This window comes from Pteronotus mesoamericanus, unplaced genomic scaffold (assembly GCF_021234165.1).
Source record: "Pteronotus mesoamericanus isolate MK-2021 breed Mesoamerican mustached bat unplaced genomic scaffold, CSHL_Meso_final contig_2, whole genome shotgun sequence".
Lineage (NCBI taxonomy): Eukaryota > Metazoa > Chordata > Mammalia > Chiroptera > Mormoopidae > Pteronotus > Pteronotus mesoamericanus.
This window is the reverse complement of record NW_026555084.1, coordinates 12,083,864-12,103,425: the sequence shown is the minus strand read 5'-3', so window position 1 is coordinate 12,103,425 and position 19,562 is coordinate 12,083,864. Positions and strand designations below refer to the sequence as shown.

The 19,562-nt window shown below is 40.5% G+C and overlaps 1 protein-coding gene across 2 annotated transcripts; it reads left to right on the top strand.

The window, feature by feature from the left end:
• Positions 1-1,224: 1,224 nt before the first annotated feature.
• CNOT8 (CCR4-NOT transcription complex subunit 8) lies at positions 1,225-18,840 on the top strand. Of its 2 annotated transcripts, none has more exons than XM_054568127.1 (7): positions 1,225-1,363; positions 8,863-9,046; positions 10,503-10,696; positions 13,207-13,368; positions 13,956-14,100; positions 15,447-15,557; positions 17,337-18,840. In XM_054568127.1, exons 2-7 carry the CDS (start codon positions 8,930-8,932, stop codon positions 17,484-17,486), a joined length of 879 nt encoding a protein of 292 aa, XP_054424102.1. In that variant the 5' UTR covers positions 1,225-1,363; positions 8,863-8,929; the 3' UTR covers positions 17,487-18,840. The 2 variants fall into 2 exon arrangements, with proteins under 2 accessions (XP_054424102.1, XP_054424103.1); XM_054568128.1 differs by lacking the exon at positions 1,225-1,363 and adding an exon at positions 3,874-3,965.
• The last annotated feature ends 722 nt before the right edge of the window (positions 18,841-19,562 follow it).

The following is a 19,562-nucleotide window of genomic DNA, read 5'->3' as shown; positions in this document are numbered from 1 at the left end:
CCTTGGAAATGGAAGGATTTTGGAGACTACCCTTAGAGGGAGATGCTTAAAAATAGCAAGGCCCAGTGACTTGGGGTTAGAGCCTCTAGGACGAGCATTGTGCTTTGGGACGTCCACACTTCTCTCCGGGACGGGAATTGGTAGCCGCGTGAAGGAACTCAGTACTTTGACTTCTTTCGCACTGCTGGAGGCCACGAGGCGACGATGCATCCCAGCCTGGCTGAATGATGCCAAGGACTGGCGTTGGCAAAGAGCCTTCTTTCCAAACAGGACTTACCGGGAATTGAGGAGGACAGGGATGGGGTTGGGTGGTCGGTCTTAGGATCTCCCTAGGCTAGGCCTGGGCCCCATGGCTCTCGCACTAAAAATCTGCCGAGCCTGCTTAGCGTCCGCCAAGTCTCAAAGCTTCTCGGAAGGCCAGGCAACGTCTTCGGTCTCCAAGAGCTTCCCCCACGGGAGCCCGCATCCTTCTAGTAACTCGAGCAAGTCCCGGTGGGACCGTTGCTATGGTAACGTTGCTCGCCCGGCTCCTATAGGCCGGGAGAAGGGAGGCGGGTCTTGGCGGACGTCACCCACACTCGGTTTGGGGGTGTTGTACCCACCTGTAACTAACTGTTTGCCTGGAAGAAAGCCGTGAGGTAGATGCTTTGTAAGTGAGGAGTCCAGAGGGGCGCATTAGTGCAGAGTGAAACGTCAGGATAACCAAGCTCCCCCCAAGTCCGCTCCTACCAAAGATTTGAACATCCTTCAAAGCAGGGGGTTGGAGGCGTAGCAATTTGGAATTTGATCTGACCCGCTACGTCCCTCGGTTCACCTAGGCCACGCCCACCTAGGTGGGTCTAATTCTAGACCACGCCCCTTCCCTGGGCGCATGGGAGAACCAAAATGGAGGAATAGGGCTCAACATTAAATTGAGTCAGCGAGACTAATCTCGCGAAGGCCTAGGGCGGGCCGTGTTCCGCATGCGTCCTCTGTGGCCACCCCGCCCCGCCATTTTTGCGGCGTCCTCTTAGTTTTGCGCCTGCGCGCCTGCTCCTGCGACCTCACCGGTTGGGCGAACACGCACGGGATCGCTGGGGCGCGCAGGGGAGGAGTAGGCATGGTCAGGCGCGCGCGCGTCGGGAGTGACGTAAAAGGAGCAGGCGAGTTGGGAGGATCGGGTGGATAGAGTGGTGCAGCCATGGTGTTTGGTGAGCGCTGCGTAAGGCCGCTCTGGGGACTAGGGCGCCCATCTCGGTGGCCCGCTCGATCCTAGGAGCAGATCCGGGGCAGAGGGAAGACAGCGCCGGGTCAGGGGCCGCAGCTCCCGCTCCGCGGAGTCAGCCCGCCAGCTTGCCCGCTCTCGCGGGCCCTGCCTGTCAGGGTAAGCGGGCCCGCGCTTACTGGAGAGGAGCGTGAGACGAGAGAGTGTGGGAGGACATCTGGGTGTGTGGGAGGAAGGGGAGTGGGGCGTGTTGAGAGTCAGGGTGTGTGAGACGAGAAAGGCCCATAGAATAGTGGTAATATAATAACCACTACTACACGGTAATATAATAGTGATGTGTGCCAAGACTTTACAAAGCAGCTTAAATATGCTTCATTCTACTTAACCTCTACTGGCGTCTTCTGAGGTGTATACTGCTATTAAACCCATTTTATACGGTAGGAAAACTGAGGCAAGAGGTTGCGTAATTTATACAAAGCCCCACAGCTGGTCGCTGGTTTGGCTTCGAATTTAGGTCTACCTGACTTCAAGGCCGGTAATTGTCATTGTTTTGCACAAAAGATGGAGGGGAGGGATGAGTGAGAAGTGAGTGGATAATCCAGAACGCGAGGACAATGGTGACGTGAGTTTGGAACCTTGCAGGCTTCCCCCTTCTTGGTTCTTGTAGCTCCGCAACTTTTCCTTGCTGTTCTATGGCTTTATGAACCGGGGCTCTTGCTGTGGAGGAGCTAACTCACAGGCCTGGACCCGATGGGTGGTTTTACTGCGGTTCAGTCCAGGATAGCGTCTTCCGACACTGTGTGTTTTTGGGGACGCGGGAAGACAGCGGTGGCGACTGCCGTCCGTGGTTGTTTATAGAGAGGACGCTCTTCCTAGTTGCTGCCGTTTCTTCTGACGTGCTTCTACTTCCTTTTCCATCTTCTGCACGCGCTGCAAAGCCTTTGTTCAGCGCTCTAGAAGGGGGATGTGATGTTTACTGTTTTCTTGCACACTTAGGTTTAAAACAAAACCAGAAAAACGAAACATTTTTTTCTCAAGCTTGCTCAGGATTGCTTGCAGAGAAAGCTTTCAGGTGGGTGTATGATTAGTTGCTCTTTTAGAGATTTCTTGGGTAAACAAGGAGCTTTGTTTTGGAGTTGTTTTACTCTAAAGGTCATCAGGAACGATCTGAACAGACAGTACCCAGAGATCAGCACAAGGCAGGGACCTCAGTAATTTCTAGCGAATATGTGTTTGAAAGGTGTTTGACACCTTTCCTTCTTGCACAGTCTAGTACTGGGAAACAACAGGTATCAATTAGTACTTGTCTTTTGCTTTCATATGGAGTGAAGCAGCTCATGTGGAGTCGTTTTAAAGACAGCCTGTCAGGCGAACATTGCATGCGATCAAATCTATCCTTAAAGGTTCCTTAGGAAGTTGCGAAGTTGTAGATGACAGACCTGTTTCTCAGTAAATCCAGCAGGCTCAGTTCTTTTCTTCAGCTTTGGAACTTGTTACTGTTTCTTTGGTTGTAAACCAGATACAGTACTTAGGTTACCTTTAGGGACTGTGTTGCACAGATACACCTATTTGAAGGGCATTGTCATTCAGCCCTGTGCGGTACTCTGTGCAGTACTCTGGATGCAGGCACTGAGAGACTTGGAAGGACGAAGACTAACCAAGGGGAACAGTCTTTGTGATTCCCATCTCAGGCTCATTCTGGAGCATGTGCTCACTGAATGGAAAGTGGCAGGCAGAATTGCTGGCATTTCTTATTATTATTTCACTTTTTGGCTAGCATATTCAGTAATTTATGCTAGGATAAATGTGCATAAGATAATTCCTCTTAAATTTTTGAGTGGCATTATGTTTAGGGGCTTGCAAGCTATTGTCTATTTCCTAACAGTTTTCGTTGAAAAGAGTTTGGTACAAGAATGTCTTACATATTTTTGCCAATAATTTGCTTTTGTGTTCCTAATATGTCAGATATGTGTAACTATGGTTAGCTTTAAAAAAATTTTTTTTCTTGGAAATGGAAGTCACGATGCTACCTTATTATGTTAGTGTCTCTGAATTTCAGTTTTTTATCTGTAAAATATAGGGAAGACAGCATTGTACCAAGTTGTGAGTTTTCTTCACTGTTATTTTGGAACAAAACCCCACATTGTGTATCAGTCACATGTTTTGCATTATCTCTAAATGATGAAGACTTTTAAAAACCGTAGCCACAATATAACATAACACCCAAAACAGTGAGGGTCAGGGGGCAACCCTCACAGAAACCCAAAACAAAAAAGTAAATGACCAGCAGTCATTGTTCAGACTTATAATGGATTAAAAAAATTGATAGCTTTTTTGCCCTTGCTGTTTGTTTAAAGCAGGATCCAACTAAGGCATATACATTTTGATTGGGTGATATGTCTCCTAAGAGTCTTTTAGTTTGATTTCTTGTAATTTGTTGAAGAAGCTGGGTGGTTCTGTAGTTTCCCACAGTAATTTCTGGATTTTGCTAATTGTGTTGTTGTGGTATCTTTTAACATGTCCCTCTGTCCTTTATTTTTCCTGTAAGTTGATAGTTAAGTCTGGAGGTATGGTCACATTCAAATTAGATTTTTTTTTCTTTTTCCAACTGCAGTCATGTGCCGCATAATATTTCGGCCAACAGTGGATCGCATATACTACAATGGTCCCATAGGTTACAAGGGAACTGAAAATTCCAACCTCCTAGTGACATCATGGCTGTCCTCACATTGAAGTGAAACACATTATTCATGTGTTTGAGGTGATGCTGGTGTAAAACTTCCTACACTGTCAGTCTATAAAGTATAGCATATACAGTTATGTACAGTACATAATACTTGATAATGATGATAAATGATTATGTTACTGGTTTATGGACTTACTATACTATACTTTTTATTGTTATTTTAGAGGGTGCTCTATCTACTTATAAAAAGTTTTGCTATGAAAGAGTATGCTGTGTTTCACCTGCAGCAGCCTCAAACACATGGTGTTTACAGAATCTTTTGATTGCATCATTTCCTTATCATTGATTAAATCTTGTGTTTTTCGTATAACATATTGCACAGGTTTGTAGTCTGTACTGTACAGACAGGTGTGAAGTGGGCTGTGCCACCTACGTTTGTGTAAGTGCAGTCTGTGATGTTTGCACAACTGTGAATTTGCCCGATGATGCATTTATATCTCTCAGAATGTATTCAATTAAGTGGTGCGTGACTGTTTTTGTTAAGCGGCACATGTTACCTGGTTGTCTCTTTTTGTGATGATAACAGCCATTGTGATTATTTTAGCAGCTTTATTGTGGTATAATTTGCATATTATGAAACTTGCCTATTTTAATGTAGAGTTCAGTGATTTTTGGTAAATTTACTGAGTTTTGAAATTATTGTAATTGAGTTTGGGAACATTTCTATTGCCTCAGTAAGCGATCTCATTTTCAGTCCATTTTCTGTTAAGCCTCATTCCTATCCCCATCCCACCGCTGTAGTCTGCTTTCTGTCTTAATAGATTTGCCTTTTCTGGTTACTCCATATAAATGCTATTATGATTATTCATTAGGAATCACAAAGTAGTGATATTCTATCATTTCATATTCATTTGTTAGCTGTATAACTTCTGAAAAGAAACCCTCAGTTCTTTGATTACTTCAAGGTACAGTTTATATAGGAAAGGCAAGATACGGTTTTTAAAATACTAAATTGATTCACTGGCATTCTCCAGTGGTGACCAATTAAGTTTGTTTTCTTCATTATGAACTCATGGATTTAAACTTATCTGAGAAGGTAAAAAAAAAAAAAAATTTTTTTAAGCCTCGCCTGAGGATATTTTTCATTGCTTTTAGAGAGAGGAAGGGAGGGAGAGAGAGAAATATTGATGTGTGTGTCTGTGTGTGTGGGGAGGGAGTGGAGAGAAGCATTGATTGGTTGTCTCCCATAAGCACTTGGACAAGGAATCAAACCTAAAACCTAGGTATGTGCTGTGATCAGGAATTGAGCCCACAACGTTTTGGTTATGGGGGCGATGCTCCAACCAACTGAGCCACACTGGCCTATAGGAAAAGTTTTAATAAACTGTAGTAATTATCCATTATGATTGTTCATACTGTCTTTGACCAGACTGTAAGATTGTTTTGGCTGGGGAATCTGGTTCTGAGAGTTTAGTGTAAATATCTAATTGTCCCCTTTTTAAGCCTATTCTGTGCTGTGTGGAGCCAAAGCCTTTTTTTTTTTTTTTTTTTTTTTTTTTTTTTTGCTTGGGTCCCTTTTGTTGCTTTTGCTTTTATAGAAATATCTCCAGGAGCTATACTCACTTCCCCTGATGTAATTTATGGTTGCATATGAAATGACACTGAAAAGGAAGTGCATTTTTTCAGTTAGGGAAATAAGGAAGCTAAGTGGTAACAATTTAACATTAACGGGCATAGAAATGGTTTAAGGCCCTTATGCTGGTTTAAGCACGGTTTAGAATCTAATTAGTTCCAACATTTTCTTAATTATGGTCAGATAGTAAAGTCCACGCTCAGTCTGAAGTTCTGCCCTTTTCTGATGTTCTTTATTTTTCCATTTGCAAGCCTTTCATTCATGCCTGTTGTGTACAAAATGAAAAGGAGACGAATGGATACTGCCTTTAAGGAGTGTCCACTTAAATTTGTTAGGAAGATACTGCAGTCTACTTAAATTTTAGAGTGATTGTAGAAAGTCTGCTATGATTTCTGAGAAACAAACATGTTGAAGTGTAGAGTGCCTTAAATACACGGAATCTTTAAAGGTTGCTTACAAACCAACAGATTGGTTTCTTAGAAGTTTCTCGGAGAAGCTGCTCCCAGTGAAGCTCACCTGCAACTTTCTCCTCCTCCCTCCCCCAGTGCTTCTGTAACTAGTTTCCTGAACCCACGTCTTCGTCTTCCACACCTCACTTCTACTCCTGTTTCTCTCTCTCTTCCTTCCTTCCTTTTCTTTCTTTTCCCTCCCTCCCTCCCTTCCTTCTCTCTTTGTCTTCCTTTCTTCCCCTTCCCGCCCCCCCGCCCCCCTTCCCTCCCCCCCTTCCCTCCCTCCCTCCCTCCCCTCCCTCCCTTCCTCCCTTTCTTCCTTTCTGGATTTTCATTTCATGATTTGAGAGAGAGAGAGTGAGAAAGAGAGAAAAACATTTTGTTGTTCCACTTATTTATGCATTCATTGGTTGATTCTTGTATGTGCCCTGACTGGGGATCAAACCTGCAGCCGTGGTGTATCAGGACGATGGTCTAAATAACAGGGCTACCTGGCCAGGGCTCTCCTGGGACTTTCTAAATAAACTTTTCCTTGTATTTGAGTCTTGGCTCTGAATTCTTTCTTAGCCAGACCTCAAGTGCTGAGGTTGCTGGACCAAGGTCTGGTCTGACTCCACCTGTCTAACACCGTGTGCCTTTTTGCCCTCATCAGTAGCATCTTGGGGACATGTAATATAAAATTGTAGTCATTCCCCGCATTTGTTCGTTTGGCTGCTAAAAGATCTCTGACCAAAGAGGTCAATAGGGACTGTATCAAAACATCAACAGAGAGAGATCTTATCAGAACTTAATTAGGGCTTCTAATTAGGGAACCAAACTAAGGATCCTTTTAGCACTCAACTAGGCATTCCCCTTGATTTAGAAGTACCAAAGTGCACCCACATCTCATTTAGCTAACAAAAATAATGTTTACCTTAACACTGACCTCCTGGTGGGCCTAAGTCAACAAAGACAGGAGAATCATGTCTCAGAACCCCACTGAAGAGATCTGGGAGCTCAGGCACACTTTCTGCAAGTCTCCAAGTTACCATCACAGTAATTTTTTGACACTAGCACAGTTTGAACAATGCATGGCTTGTTTGCTGCTCTTTGATAAATAGAAATTATTAAATAAGCCAGTGGGCACTGTTAAGATTAAAAAAAAATTGCAAGTCACAGGAGGAAATTTTCTACGTAATAACGGGACTGACTCAGTTTTTATGAAGTTTTATGAAGTACCATATTGACTTGTCTATTTCATCTGTATCATGAATGCAGCTCCCTGTCTGCCTCTGTTTTGAAGAATAGTCCTTTCCTCCTTTTCAAATGATTTCATGTTGCGGTATCTTTAAAAACTGTAAATGGTCCTAGTAGTCAGTAAGAAAACAACACAAAGCTGAAATAGTGGTTGCTGTTCTCTACAAACTTAGAGACTCTAGCCATGAATAAGCAAAATTTTCAAAGCAAAGTAACATTCACAAGAACATAATTCTGACTGGAAAACTTACAAAGAGGAGCAAAACTTAAATTAGTCCCAACAATAAAAAAAGAAAAGAAAAAAAGTTTCTCAGAGAAATGACGACACTGGGCAATGCCAGTTTTGTTTTCCAGATGCTTATTGAAAAGTAGAAAACAAAGATTTTCCTTGCTCTTTCCTTTGGAAGACACGCTCATTTTACTGTTTTCTAGGAATTTCCGCGAGTACATACCCTGGTGCCCACTTTTAATTGTTTTGAGGATACCTGTGGCGGGCTTGCTTTTTAAGTAAATGCCCTATGGTAACTATCTTTTTATGACTGAGCATCTCATGTTGAGTTTGCTAAAATAACAGCATTACCCCAAGGCTAAACCATCTTGAGTTTTTATCTTGCAGAATACTATCCCCTCCTGTCCTCCCAGAATATATACCATAAGTCATTCTGTGTTTGTTTTTTTTAAAGATGTTATTTATTTTTAGAAAGAGGGAAAGGGAGGGAGAAAGAGAGGGAGAGAAACACTGGTCAGTTGTCTCTTGCATGCGCCCCAACTGGGGATTGAACCCGCAACCCAGGCATGAGCCCTGACTGGGAATTGAGCTTGGCAACCTTTTGGTTTGCGGTATGACTCCCAACCCACTGAGCCACACCAGTTAGGGCAGTCATTCTGTTTTGATTGAATTATTTATACCTGCTTTCTTTATCTTGCCTGTTGAATTGCTGCTTGGTTTCTTTACAATATTATGTGTTTGAAAGTAGACATTAATAACGCAAATTCAAGTATTTCTTATGATTGTTAAGGTTGAAATTAGCATGTATTTTGCCAATTAAATCCCTGTTTGCACACGTCTAAGGAGACACTATATGAAGTTTGTCAATTGCCTCTACTTCTATTTGACTTCTGAATTGTAGGGAAAAAGAATTTCTGTTTGGAGGATGGAGGGGGAGCCCCATAGCCATAGCCATCATATAGGTGTAAAACTTTATGTGTGAGAATTTGGGTCCACATTCTCTCAGGCTTTCAGAGATCCCGGGTGCATGTAAGCTGGCTCCAGTGATTCCTTTAGAAACGTTTCCGTGATTTGGCCTCTGAGCAAAGTGCTGTGAAAGTTACTGATACGGGCATGTCTGTGGTCTCAGGGGACTCTGAGTCTTTGGGTATCCTGGAGAGGGCTGAAAACGGGCTCAGGGTAGTGATTTTCCTTCTCTGCTAAAAGGAAGCTTGGGCAAAAGTTTCTTCAGGTTTTGGAATAATTTTAGTTTCTTTAGGGTAAAGAACTGTGAGTATATGTGTGGGTGGAGAGTAAATACTGTAATAGTCTTTAATATTTTAGCTTAAATTAGTGACATGATGGTAAAATATTGTTTTGCTGTCTGTTATATTGACATAACAATGTGTAAACTTACGTGATTGCAAAATGTGTTTTTGAATCTAGATCACATCAACCATTGGCTTGTTGTCTGTCATAGTCAGCTGAAAGTGACTTCTGAAGTTTCTTCAGGATGCCTGCAGCGCTTGTGGAGAACAGCCAGGTTATCTGTGAAGTCTGGGCCAGCAACCTGGAAGAAGAGATGAGGAAGATCCGAGAAATTGTGCTCAGTTACAGTTATATTGCGATGGTAAAGAGCTCTACTCTCTTTGACCCACCTTCTGGTATGGACTTAGGGAATATTTAATGTGAAGTTTTGAAATAAGTGATTACACTAAAGTGATGGTAAATTAAACCTGATGGAAGATTATATTGCTGTTAGGAAACATCAGGGTAGCCAATATGTTTGAGAAGGGTATAACCTGTAGTGTCTTAGATATTTTGTAATGTTACTCTGTATTTAAAAGTGTTTAAAGCAGAAGTATGTCAGCAGTAGAGCACCTCTGTCCCTTAGATATGGTAAATTTGCATAGTATTTAAAACAATTTTTAAAAATTAGTTTCCAGCATTTAAAAATCAAGAGACCATACTTAAAATCCAGATTTTTGCCATCTCTGGAAAAATTGGGAAGATCTGGCAGTATAGGGGCCACATTCCTGCCTGGCATTGTGTATTATGGTGATATCGAGGGTCTCTTAGGGGAGGCACGTACTTGAGTTTGCGCCAGCCCCCATTACTTATAAACATTTTCGTATCCAGTTTACTTCATTCCTTTACATGAGCTGCTTAGAGTTTGTGACCCCTGCTGTAGAGATTATAGAATTAAGTCTTTAGGTTGGTATTTAGTATTCCCTATGATCTTGTTCTTTTTACTCAAGCTAAATATGGCTATTTATTGTTTTTTTCTGAATGGCATTTTTATTTTCCTATTTTTGTATTTTTATTCACATATTGTTCTCAACCTAGAATGTTTTAAAAAGTTTTTTTTTTTTTTTTAAATTGATTCCAGAGAGGGGAAGAGAGGGAGAAGGAGAGGGAGAGAATCATTAATGTGAGAGAGAAACATTGATCAGTTGCCTCTTGTGCATACCCTCACCAGGGACCATACCCACAACCCAGGCATGTCACTGGGAATTAAACCGGTGACCTCCAGGTTTGCGGGATGATGCCCAACCAACTGAGCCACACCAGCCAGGGCTAGAATATTCTTAACTGCCTATATATCTACCTATTGTTTGTCACTACTTCTGTTTTTAAACTGTGCAGAATCTGTAAATTGTAATGCAAAGCTTCATGATTTTAGTGCTTCTGTAGCTGTCAACAAGATCAGTATTTTAATTTTTAAAGATTTTATTTATTTATTTTTAGAGAGGGAAAGGGACGGAGAATGGGAGAGAAACATTGGTGTGTGAGAGAAACATCGATGAGTTGCTTCTTGCATGCCCTCAGCTGGGGACCTCGCCTGCAACCCAGGCATGTGCCCTGACAGGGAATCGAACCAGCAATCTTGATTCACAGCTGGCGCTCAATCCACTGAGCCACTTCAGCCAGGGCAAGATCAGTATTTTAAGATAGATTTTTCTGCCCAGCCTTGGGTCTTGTCACTTAACTTTTATAAATTGAGGTAAAAATTTTGTTTATGAATGAGCAATTCAGCTTCCAGTATTTTGTGAAACCTGATGATGAGATACTTTTTCCTTTTCTAGGACACAGAATTTCCAGGTGTTGTGGTGCGACCAATTGGTGAATTTCGTAGTTCCATAGATTACCAGTATCAGCTTTTACGGTGCAATGTTGACCTTTTAAAAATTATCCAGCTGGGCCTTACATTCACGAACGAGAAGGGAGAGTATCCTTCTGGAATCAACACTTGGCAGTTCAACTTCAAATTCAACCTTACGTAAGTGTCTGAGACACTTCTGAGTGTTATCCTTAGATCTGCTATATTCGTGTAGACTGATTTCTGAGTTTAATTTTAAGTTTTGTTTCTACCGAACCCAGGTAAGGGTTGGATGAAGCAGTCAAGCAAAGGATGGATAGAGAATGTGAGAAAGTAAAGTGCCTCTTCAAGAACTCTTACAAATCAATAATAAAAGGACAAATAATCCAATTAAAAATGGGCAAAAAAAAAAAAAAAGAATAGATATTTCTCCAGGGAAGATATGCAAATGGTCAATAAACCCATGAAAAGATGCTCGCAATCATGTCATTGGAGAACCACAAATCAAAACCACAGTGAGAGCCCTGGCTGGTGTGGGTCAGTGGACTGAGTGCTGGCCTGTGAACCAAAGGGTTGCTGGTTTGATTCTCAGTCAGGGTACATATCTGGGTTGCAGACCAGGTGCCTAGAAGAAGACGTGCGAGAGGCAGCCACACATTGATTTTTCGCTTCCTCTTTCTCCCTCCTGTCCCCTCTGCCTCTGTCTAAAAATAAAATCTTAAAAACAAAAGAAAACAAAAACCATGGTGAGATACCACTTCACATCCACTGTGGCCTAAATAAAAAAGACAACAAATATTGACGAGGATGTGGAGGAATTAGAATACTCATGCATTGTTATTGGAAATGCAAAATAGTACAGCCTCTGGAAAACAGTTTAGCTATTCCTCAACAGGTTAAACATAGGGTTTCCATATGACCCAGCAGTTTCACTCATAGGCATAACTCCAAGAGAAAGAAAACATATATCCATGCAAAAACTTGTATGAGAATATTCATAGCAGCATTATTCATAAGGACCCAAACGTCTGTGAACTGACAAATGGATAAATTAAATAGTATATCCATGGAATTGAATGTTATGGAGCAGTAAGAAGGAGTGAAGTTCTGATATATGCTATACATGGATGAACTTTGAAAACATGCTAAGGAAAAGAAGCCAGAAGCTGGAACGTTATGGGATCATGGGGAGTGAGTGCTTAATGGCAAGAGGGTTTCTTTTTGAGGGGATGAAATAATTTATAATCGATGGTGGTGGTGGTTGTGTATCTGTGCTTTATTAAAAACTAGTAAATTGTATACTTTAAACGAGTGAACTGTTTAGTATGTGAACTATATCTCAATAAGGCTATTTAGAATTAAGTCAATTTCCCAGTTAAGAGATTAGTGTTTGACCTGCCATTTCTTTACTGGTTGACTTTGGGTCACTTATTTTCCCTTTTGTAATTCAGTTTTATCTGTAAAAGAGGGTTATTAGTATCTTTCATAGTAAAATAAGGTACAGAGTGGGTGCTAGTCAAAGGTAGTTGAAACTGAAGCCTGTCTGGTAGTGGGAAAATTTTGATGTAATTAAAAAAAATTGTGGTAAAAAAGTAAAATTTACTGTTTTTGCGCTGTTGTGAAACAGAACTTCAGAACTTTCTCATCTTGCAAATCTGAAACTTTATCCCCATGAAATAACAAGTTGCTTTTTCCTCGCCCCCAAGCTCTTGGTAACCCTCATTCTACTTTCTGTTTCGGTGGAATCTTAGTGTCTGTTGTTTTATGACTGGCTTATTTCACTTAGTATAAAGTCACTGAGGTTCATCCATGTTGTAGCACACGGCAGAATTTCCTTCCTAAAATTGAATTGTATGTATATACCACATTTTATATTCATGTGTTGATGGACATTTGGGTTGTTTCAACTTCTTGACTATTGTAAATAGTGCTGCTATGTACATGGAGGTGCAAATACCTCTTCGAGGCCCTGTTTGCAGTTCTTTTGGTTGTATGCCCAGAAATGGGATTGCTGGATCATATGGTACTTCTGTTTTTAAGTTTTTGAGGATGGTAAAATTTTTAAGGGGAAAATTATGGGGAGACTATTATTTTGCTGATTGTTTGAGGTGGTGTTAGTATATTTCTTATTGGGTTCCAGTTCTTTAATAATGCTCTTTTTAACTAGGCATCAGGAACATTTGATAGCTCAGGAATAGTTTTTTGTTAATTGTCCATGTGTTTTGGAGATTTCTTTGAATTTCGAAGAACAATTTTGGGAGATAATCTGGATTTTCCTTTAACTGCATTATTTTAGTCCATTGCCAAAACCTGTTATTTGTAGCATAATGATAGCATTATATGCAAAATAATATTTTTTATTTCAGCGTTTGTGTATGTTTTTAAAATAATGTTTATTTGAGGTGGAATAAAAGATTGTAATTCAACACTGCGTTTAATTTAGTGACAAAAATTAAAATTGTGGTTTTCTTTCTGGTCATCTTACCTAAAATTATGTAAAAAACAAAAGAAAGGAAAACACTGAAACCTAGTTGAAAATGAGTTATTTCCCTACCTTTGTGTTATTCTAAATATTCCTTGTTTAAATTAAGGGATATATCTTTAGAGTGAACTATTATGCCAGAGTTACAGATGCTCACTACTTCTGTTACATTATCCATCAGCTAAGTTGTGAACACCTTCCTTTTCAGAGAGGATATGTACTCCCAGGATTCCATAGATCTCCTTGCAAACTCGGGACTGCAGTTTCAGAAGCATGAGGAGGAAGGGATTGACACACTGCACTTTGCAGAGCTGCTTATGACGTCGGGGGTAGTTCTCTGTGACAACGTCAAATGGCTTTCATTTCACAGGTCAGCCCCAGAGGATGTATATCTCTTAATTTGGGAGCAGGGAATTGAATTCTTATGTTATTTTTTAGGTTCTCTTGGCTCTCTTCTGTTGGGCACTGGCACTAGCAGTTATAAAGTTGAAATAGTAACTATTAACTCATTTTTGTTTTTCAAACAAACACTTTGGAGCTCACACTGGCTTGTGTCATGCAGTATTGGGCTCTATCATGTGGCTGTCAGCAGGTGTATTCCAAATGGAAAGATGGAGGTGGGGAAGGTTGAAGCGCTTCCTTGTCTTTTCTTAACATTTAAGTGGCTGGCCTGGAGTTTCCTATGTATTTGGAAGCCAGATTCTCCTTAGATGTTATTTATCCTTTTCAGTACTTACAAAGTTTTGACAAAAAGCCACAGCTATAAACCCTTGGATTTTCTTGTATATCTTCCATATTAGTCTGTTATTTTTTAATGTAAAGTTCAGATTATGGTAGGATAAAGTACTTTGGAAGACTCAAAGGTAGCATCATAATCTTTTGATAAATAAAGTGGTTGAACATTGGGACCTAATAACTGCTGCTTTTTCACTTTAGTGCCTCCTTCTCTCCTTGCAGTGGCTATGATTTTGGCTACATGGTAAAGTTACTTACAGATTCTCGTTTGCCAGAAGAAGAACATGAATTTTTTCATATTCTGAACCTTTTCTTCCCATCTATTTATGATGTGAAATACCTGATGAAGAGTTGCAAAAATCTTAAGGTACAATATTTTAATACTCATAAAAATAACAACAAAAAGCCAAAAAAGCAAACCTAATTTTGCTTTGTTATTTGTTCAGCATGTATTCTTGAGGGCCTGCTAGGTGCCAACATTGTGCTAGGCAGGTTGTACATAGAGCTGATTGGCACTGGAATTTGTGTGGTTACTGTTTTTAACATGGGCAAGAAGGGAGCCTCTCTGCTTCTCTCATCCTAAGACAAGGTTTTCTTCACTTCAGGTCCACAAAGCTAGTGAAACAGTTGGTAACATGCGGAGTGTGTGCCTTTTGCCAGTAATAGGGTCTGTAATGTACCAGACTCTCAGATCAGAGAAGTATTCTCCACCCTAGATCAGTGATTTTCAACCAGTGTGCCACAAGAACTTTTAGAGCGTGAAATACCTGACTATTTAGTCGGGGGCACTTTCTTCTTTTCCCCTTAGATTGTCAAATAAAAAAATTATGCCCTTGCCTGGTAGCCAAGTTAAATAGAGTGTTGTCTTGATACACTCAGGTTATGGGTTCGGTGTCTCTGGTCAGGGCACATACTAGAACCAACCAATGAATGCATAAATAAATGGGACAATAAATTGATGTTTCTCTCTCTCCGTTTTTCTCCCTTCCTCTCAAATTAGTAAAAAACCCCAAAAAACAAAAAAACAACAGCCAACACAACAATCGCCATCGAGTGTGAATTCCTTGTCTTGAACCATAAATATATGTCATGTAATAAGAGTTGCATCTTGTTGGTCACACTGCATAATAAGGCTTCATCTAATTGGTTAATTCTTAGTACCAGATATCCTTATATAGAAGTACAGGCACCTCATTTTTTTAAAAAGTCACTTTGGAGCAAAAAGGCATATAATTCCTTTTATTATTATTATTATTTTTTGTAAATGAATAAAAATTATCCCTTTTTTTGTCACAGCAGCAAAAAATATATTTTTCAGTGTGCTGCAGAATTTTAGTAATTATTTATGTGTGCCAGGAGATGGAAAAGGTTGAAAATTGTTGCCCTAAACAGTTTAAGAACTCACTACCCTAAATTATTGACATAAGAGATTTGCTGTTTTGGATTAGATTGGCATTTACCATTTATTAAACCTTGTTTTTCAGCAGTTAGGACTTTATGGGGTAGAAATCTGACAAAATTAATGATAAAGAAAGGAATGAAAAGTGGAATATAATACAATGTATCATTTGGAGGGCTGGGTAAGGCCTGTTAAGTAAATGGCCTGTTCCCACTTCTCCTCATGGAAAGAAACTCCAGCATGGACTTAGTTGATTCTAGTAGAGGAGTGTGGGTCTGTTCTATTATCTTTGCTCTCCTTACATCTGTCTCCAGGGAGGTCTTCAGGAAGTTGCTGATCAGTTGGATTTGCAGAGAATTGGAAGGCAGCATCAGGCAGGCTCAGACTCGCTGCTGACGGGAATGGCGTTTTTCAGGATGAAAGAGGTAAGGCTCGGGAGCTGGGTGACCTCTGTGGGCTGAGCCTCCTTGAAGATTTATAGCTTCTGTTGGAAGTTGATGACCACGGGAAGCAGTTGATATTTTGTTTGTTTGGTTTTGGTTTGTTAGGATGTTCAATTAAATGTAGTTTGGGAAACAAAGAAACATTCTGAAAGGGCCACTGGTATGCCCAATCTGGAAGTGTATGTGGTGTGCCTAGCAGCTCTAATTGTTGCAACTATTTGTTTTTCTTCTGATTTCTATCCTGTGAACCCATTTGCTAGACCACCCACTTATCCCACAGCTTTTCCTCTAAGGTCAGAAACAAGACAAGGATGTTCACTATCACTACTTTAATTCAACATGATATTGGGAGTTCTAGCCAGAACATTTAGGCAAGAAAAAGGAGCTAAAAGGCCTCCAGATCAAAAAAAAGAGGAAGTAAAACTCACTATTTCCAGATGACATGTTGTTATATATGAAAACCTTAAAGTCTCCAACAAAAAACCATTAGAACTAATAAATTCAGTACAGTTGCAGGATACAAAATCAGTATACAGAATTCTGTTGTGTTTCTTTATACTAATAATGAACTTTCAGAAAAAAATTAAGAAAACAATCTCATTTATAATTGCATCAAAAAGAATAAAATGCCCTGGAATAAATTTAACCAGAGACCTGTACACTGAACACTGTAAGACAAGGATGAAGGAAATGAAGACGACACAAATGAGTGGAAAAGTATTCAGTGCTCATGGATTAGAAGAACTAATGTTGTTAAAAATGTCCATACTGTCCAAAGCAATCTACAGGTTCAGTGCAATCCCTATAAAATTCCAATGGCATTTTTCACAGAAATAGAGCAAACAATTCTAAAATCTGTATGGAACCACAAATGACTCCAAATAGAGCGATCTTGAGAAAGAACACAACTGGAGGCATCATTCTTGCTGATTTGTCCTGTGAAGTATAATACTTTTGGTAGTGTCTGGAGACACTTTTGGTTGTCACATCCTGTGGGGGTTTCGGGGGCAATGTGCTACTGGCCAAGGACACTGCTAAATATCCTGCAGCACTGCAATACATTGGACAAGCTACGTCCCCAACCCCATCAAAGAGTTATCTTTCCCAGTAGTTCCAGGGTTGAGGTAACACCCTGTTATATGTCCATGATCTCAGTCATGACAGCCTATTAAATTACTCTGTTTTAAAGATAGGGAACAGTGCCTTAAGGAGAGTTGAAGTGCTTTTCCCAAGGTCACATGGTGAGTCAGTCTGTAGAGCCCAAGCTCTTAACCATTGCACAGCATGTTAAAAGAGAAGGGACATGGCCTAGCTGATAGAGCAAAGGGTCACTGGTTCGACTCCTGGTCAGGGCCCATGCCTGGGTTGTGGGTCAGGTCCTTGGCTGGGGGCATGCAGGAGGCAACCAGTCGAAGTTTCTCTCCCACATCGATGTTTCTCTCCCTCTCATTCCATCTCTTTAAAAATAAAATCTTTAACCCCCCGCCCCCCCAAAAAAGAAGGGACAAAATGGGACATTTATATTATACAGCAGCAGCCGCACAGGCATCCTGGCGATAAAAGACCTCGTGGAAAAATAGACGTCTGTTCAGAAAGGAGCATGAAGAGGTTTGACCACCTTTCTTTGTGGAATTAGTTTCTAGTTGGCTAGATTTTCAGGACTCCTATTAAGAGAGCTGGGAGGTGTTGATGTGGTGGTATTGAGATTTGACATGACTCTTGGTGTGATTCTTACCATGGGTTCTCTGTCCCATTCTGCAGTTATTTTTTGAGGACAGTATTGATGATGCCAAGTACTGTGGGCGGCTCTATGGCCTGGGCACGGGAGTGGCCCAGAAGCAGAATGAGGATGTGGACTCTGCCCAGGAGAAGATGAGCATTCTGGCGATCATCAACAACATGCAGCAGTGATGGCCCGGGGCTCTGCAGGGCGGGCTCGACCCCATAGTGGTGCTTACTGAGTACTTACCTCCCTCCCCGAGAGAAACGCTTCTTTTGAGCAAACTACCATCTGCATTGAGCAGAAAGACAATTTTGTTTTACTGAAGACAGAAGAGGTCTATTAGATCCAGAAGAGGGGAGTTTGCTCTGCATTTGTAAACAAGTCTTACCTATTCCTCATCCCCAGGCCTCTTCTCCAGTCGCCTCCTGCCACCAGCATCCATGGCTCATTTGACAACTTTTAAAATATCCAGGATGAGTGAGAAACAAACTAGTAAAATGTATATAACTCTAACCTGTTGTCATTCTTTTTCTTTTAAATTTGTTGCTAATCTCTGAGGATGAAGACTTCTCACTATGATTCTCAGCTGAGCTGAGGGCTTCCAGGAAAAGTGGAACAAAATGGTATTCTTGTTAAGCTTGGGTGATAGGTGTTGAGTCTTTTCCTTTCTTTTCTTTCTTTCTTTTTTTTTTTTTTGTTGAGACTTCTTGAGGACACTTGCTTTCCTCACACTGTGTTAGTCTTTTTTTTATGTACTATTATGTGGGAATAAATTTCACACTCAGTGCTGAAATTTGAAGACTAGATAATGAAAACTTTTCTTAAAAATAAAATTCTGCCGAATCTGTCTACTCTTTATTCACGAGGAATGCCAGAGTGGGTATTAAGGTAACCACTTAAGTGTCTTTGTGTTCTGTTGTGCTGCTGAGATTTGCCGCCACACATGCTTCATTTGAAATCATTTATGTTTTCATACAAAATCATGGATTTGATCCTGAAGGAAATTAGTTAAGATCAGATTTTTGGATCATAAGTCTGTTGTAATTTCAGATGGCCGCTTGTATTCTCCCACCACTCCTTTCTATTTCCCCTGCTTTTCCTTTCAGCAGACCTGGTAAGAAGTTAGGGAGGTAGATTAATATGAGTACCAGGAATCTGAGTCTTTAAAAAGTTTTAGTGGTTCATATAAACAGGGCAGTAAGGAATTTGGTTTATAGAGTTCTCTTGGAGTAATGTTGCACAACTGGAGTAGAAAGCTCAGGACTGTAATCCCCCCGCCCCCCCAAACTAGTCATTTAGGAAGTACACTGTATTTTCTTTTGAATGACTACAGTATGGACAATTTTGAGAAACCAAAAGCCCATTTGCAATGGTGGAAGTGAAAACTGGTAACTCACCTAAGTGGATGTCTTGCATTTTAAAAGCTTATAGAAAACTCAATTTGAAATGATTAAAAAATGTCAACTTATAAGCTGGTATTTAAGATGCTTGTAAATATATTTATGTTTTTAATTTTGTATAATAAAGATTTCTTTTTAACCACTGGCATGAAGTTTTGGTCTTTCATAGAATTTCTGGCTCTAGAAATGGAAGTTTGCTGTCAGTAACAAGCATTTTGTCTGTCCCCAAACTCTTGCCTCCATTTCCCAAAGTGAAGCTTTTAATAAGCAGCTGTGTAAGTGGAATCATCACTTCACACCTGTTGCTGATTATTGGGCTTTCTTTGGAATCCAGTTTTAACTATTTTGGGGAGCCAGTCTATGATATATAGTGAATTAGCTTGTTAATTAATGGAATTCTTGTACACAAATTGAACTTCTGATACCCTCAGAACTTAGTTTCTAACCCTTTCTGTTGGCACAAAAATGTGTGGCTATAAGAAGGTCAGGTACAGGAGCAGATCCAGGATTCTGACTGGCATGTTCACATACAGGATGTGAGATATTTTTTACTAAGATTGGCTGTTTTAGAAGTTGCATAGGCCAGTGGTTCTCAGCCAAGGTGCTTTGGTGTGCGGGCGACTACAGTTCTGCACAGATGTCCTTCCAGATTTGAATTAAAATAGGAACTATCTTCGCAACAATTGAGGACAGACTTGTTGACTTGTCAGGAGAAATGTTGAGATGAAGCACTAAGTAAATTCAGTGTTGAGTGGGAGTCTGGTCACTTACTGCATGGGAGAGATTAAGAGACAGCTTATTAAAGTGCTAAAGGTCCCAAGTACAGTAGAACTGGCAGGAGCTTCACCTTGTGTACGTATGGGT

Excerpts from the sequence above, each read along its gene's own strand:
- CNOT8 (XM_054568127.1), top strand. The coding sequence starts at position 8,930 with ATGCCTGCAGCGCTTGTGGAGAACAGCCAGGTTATCTGTGAAGTCTGG. Across the intron at positions 9,047-10,502 it reads GTTACAGTTATATTGCGATG|GACACAGAATTTCCAGGTGT; the intron begins GTAAAGAGCTCT and ends TTCCTTTTCTAG. Across the intron at positions 14,101-15,446 it reads AGAGTTGCAAAAATCTTAAG|GGAGGTCTTCAGGAAGTTGC; the intron begins GTACAATATTTT and ends ATCTGTCTCCAG.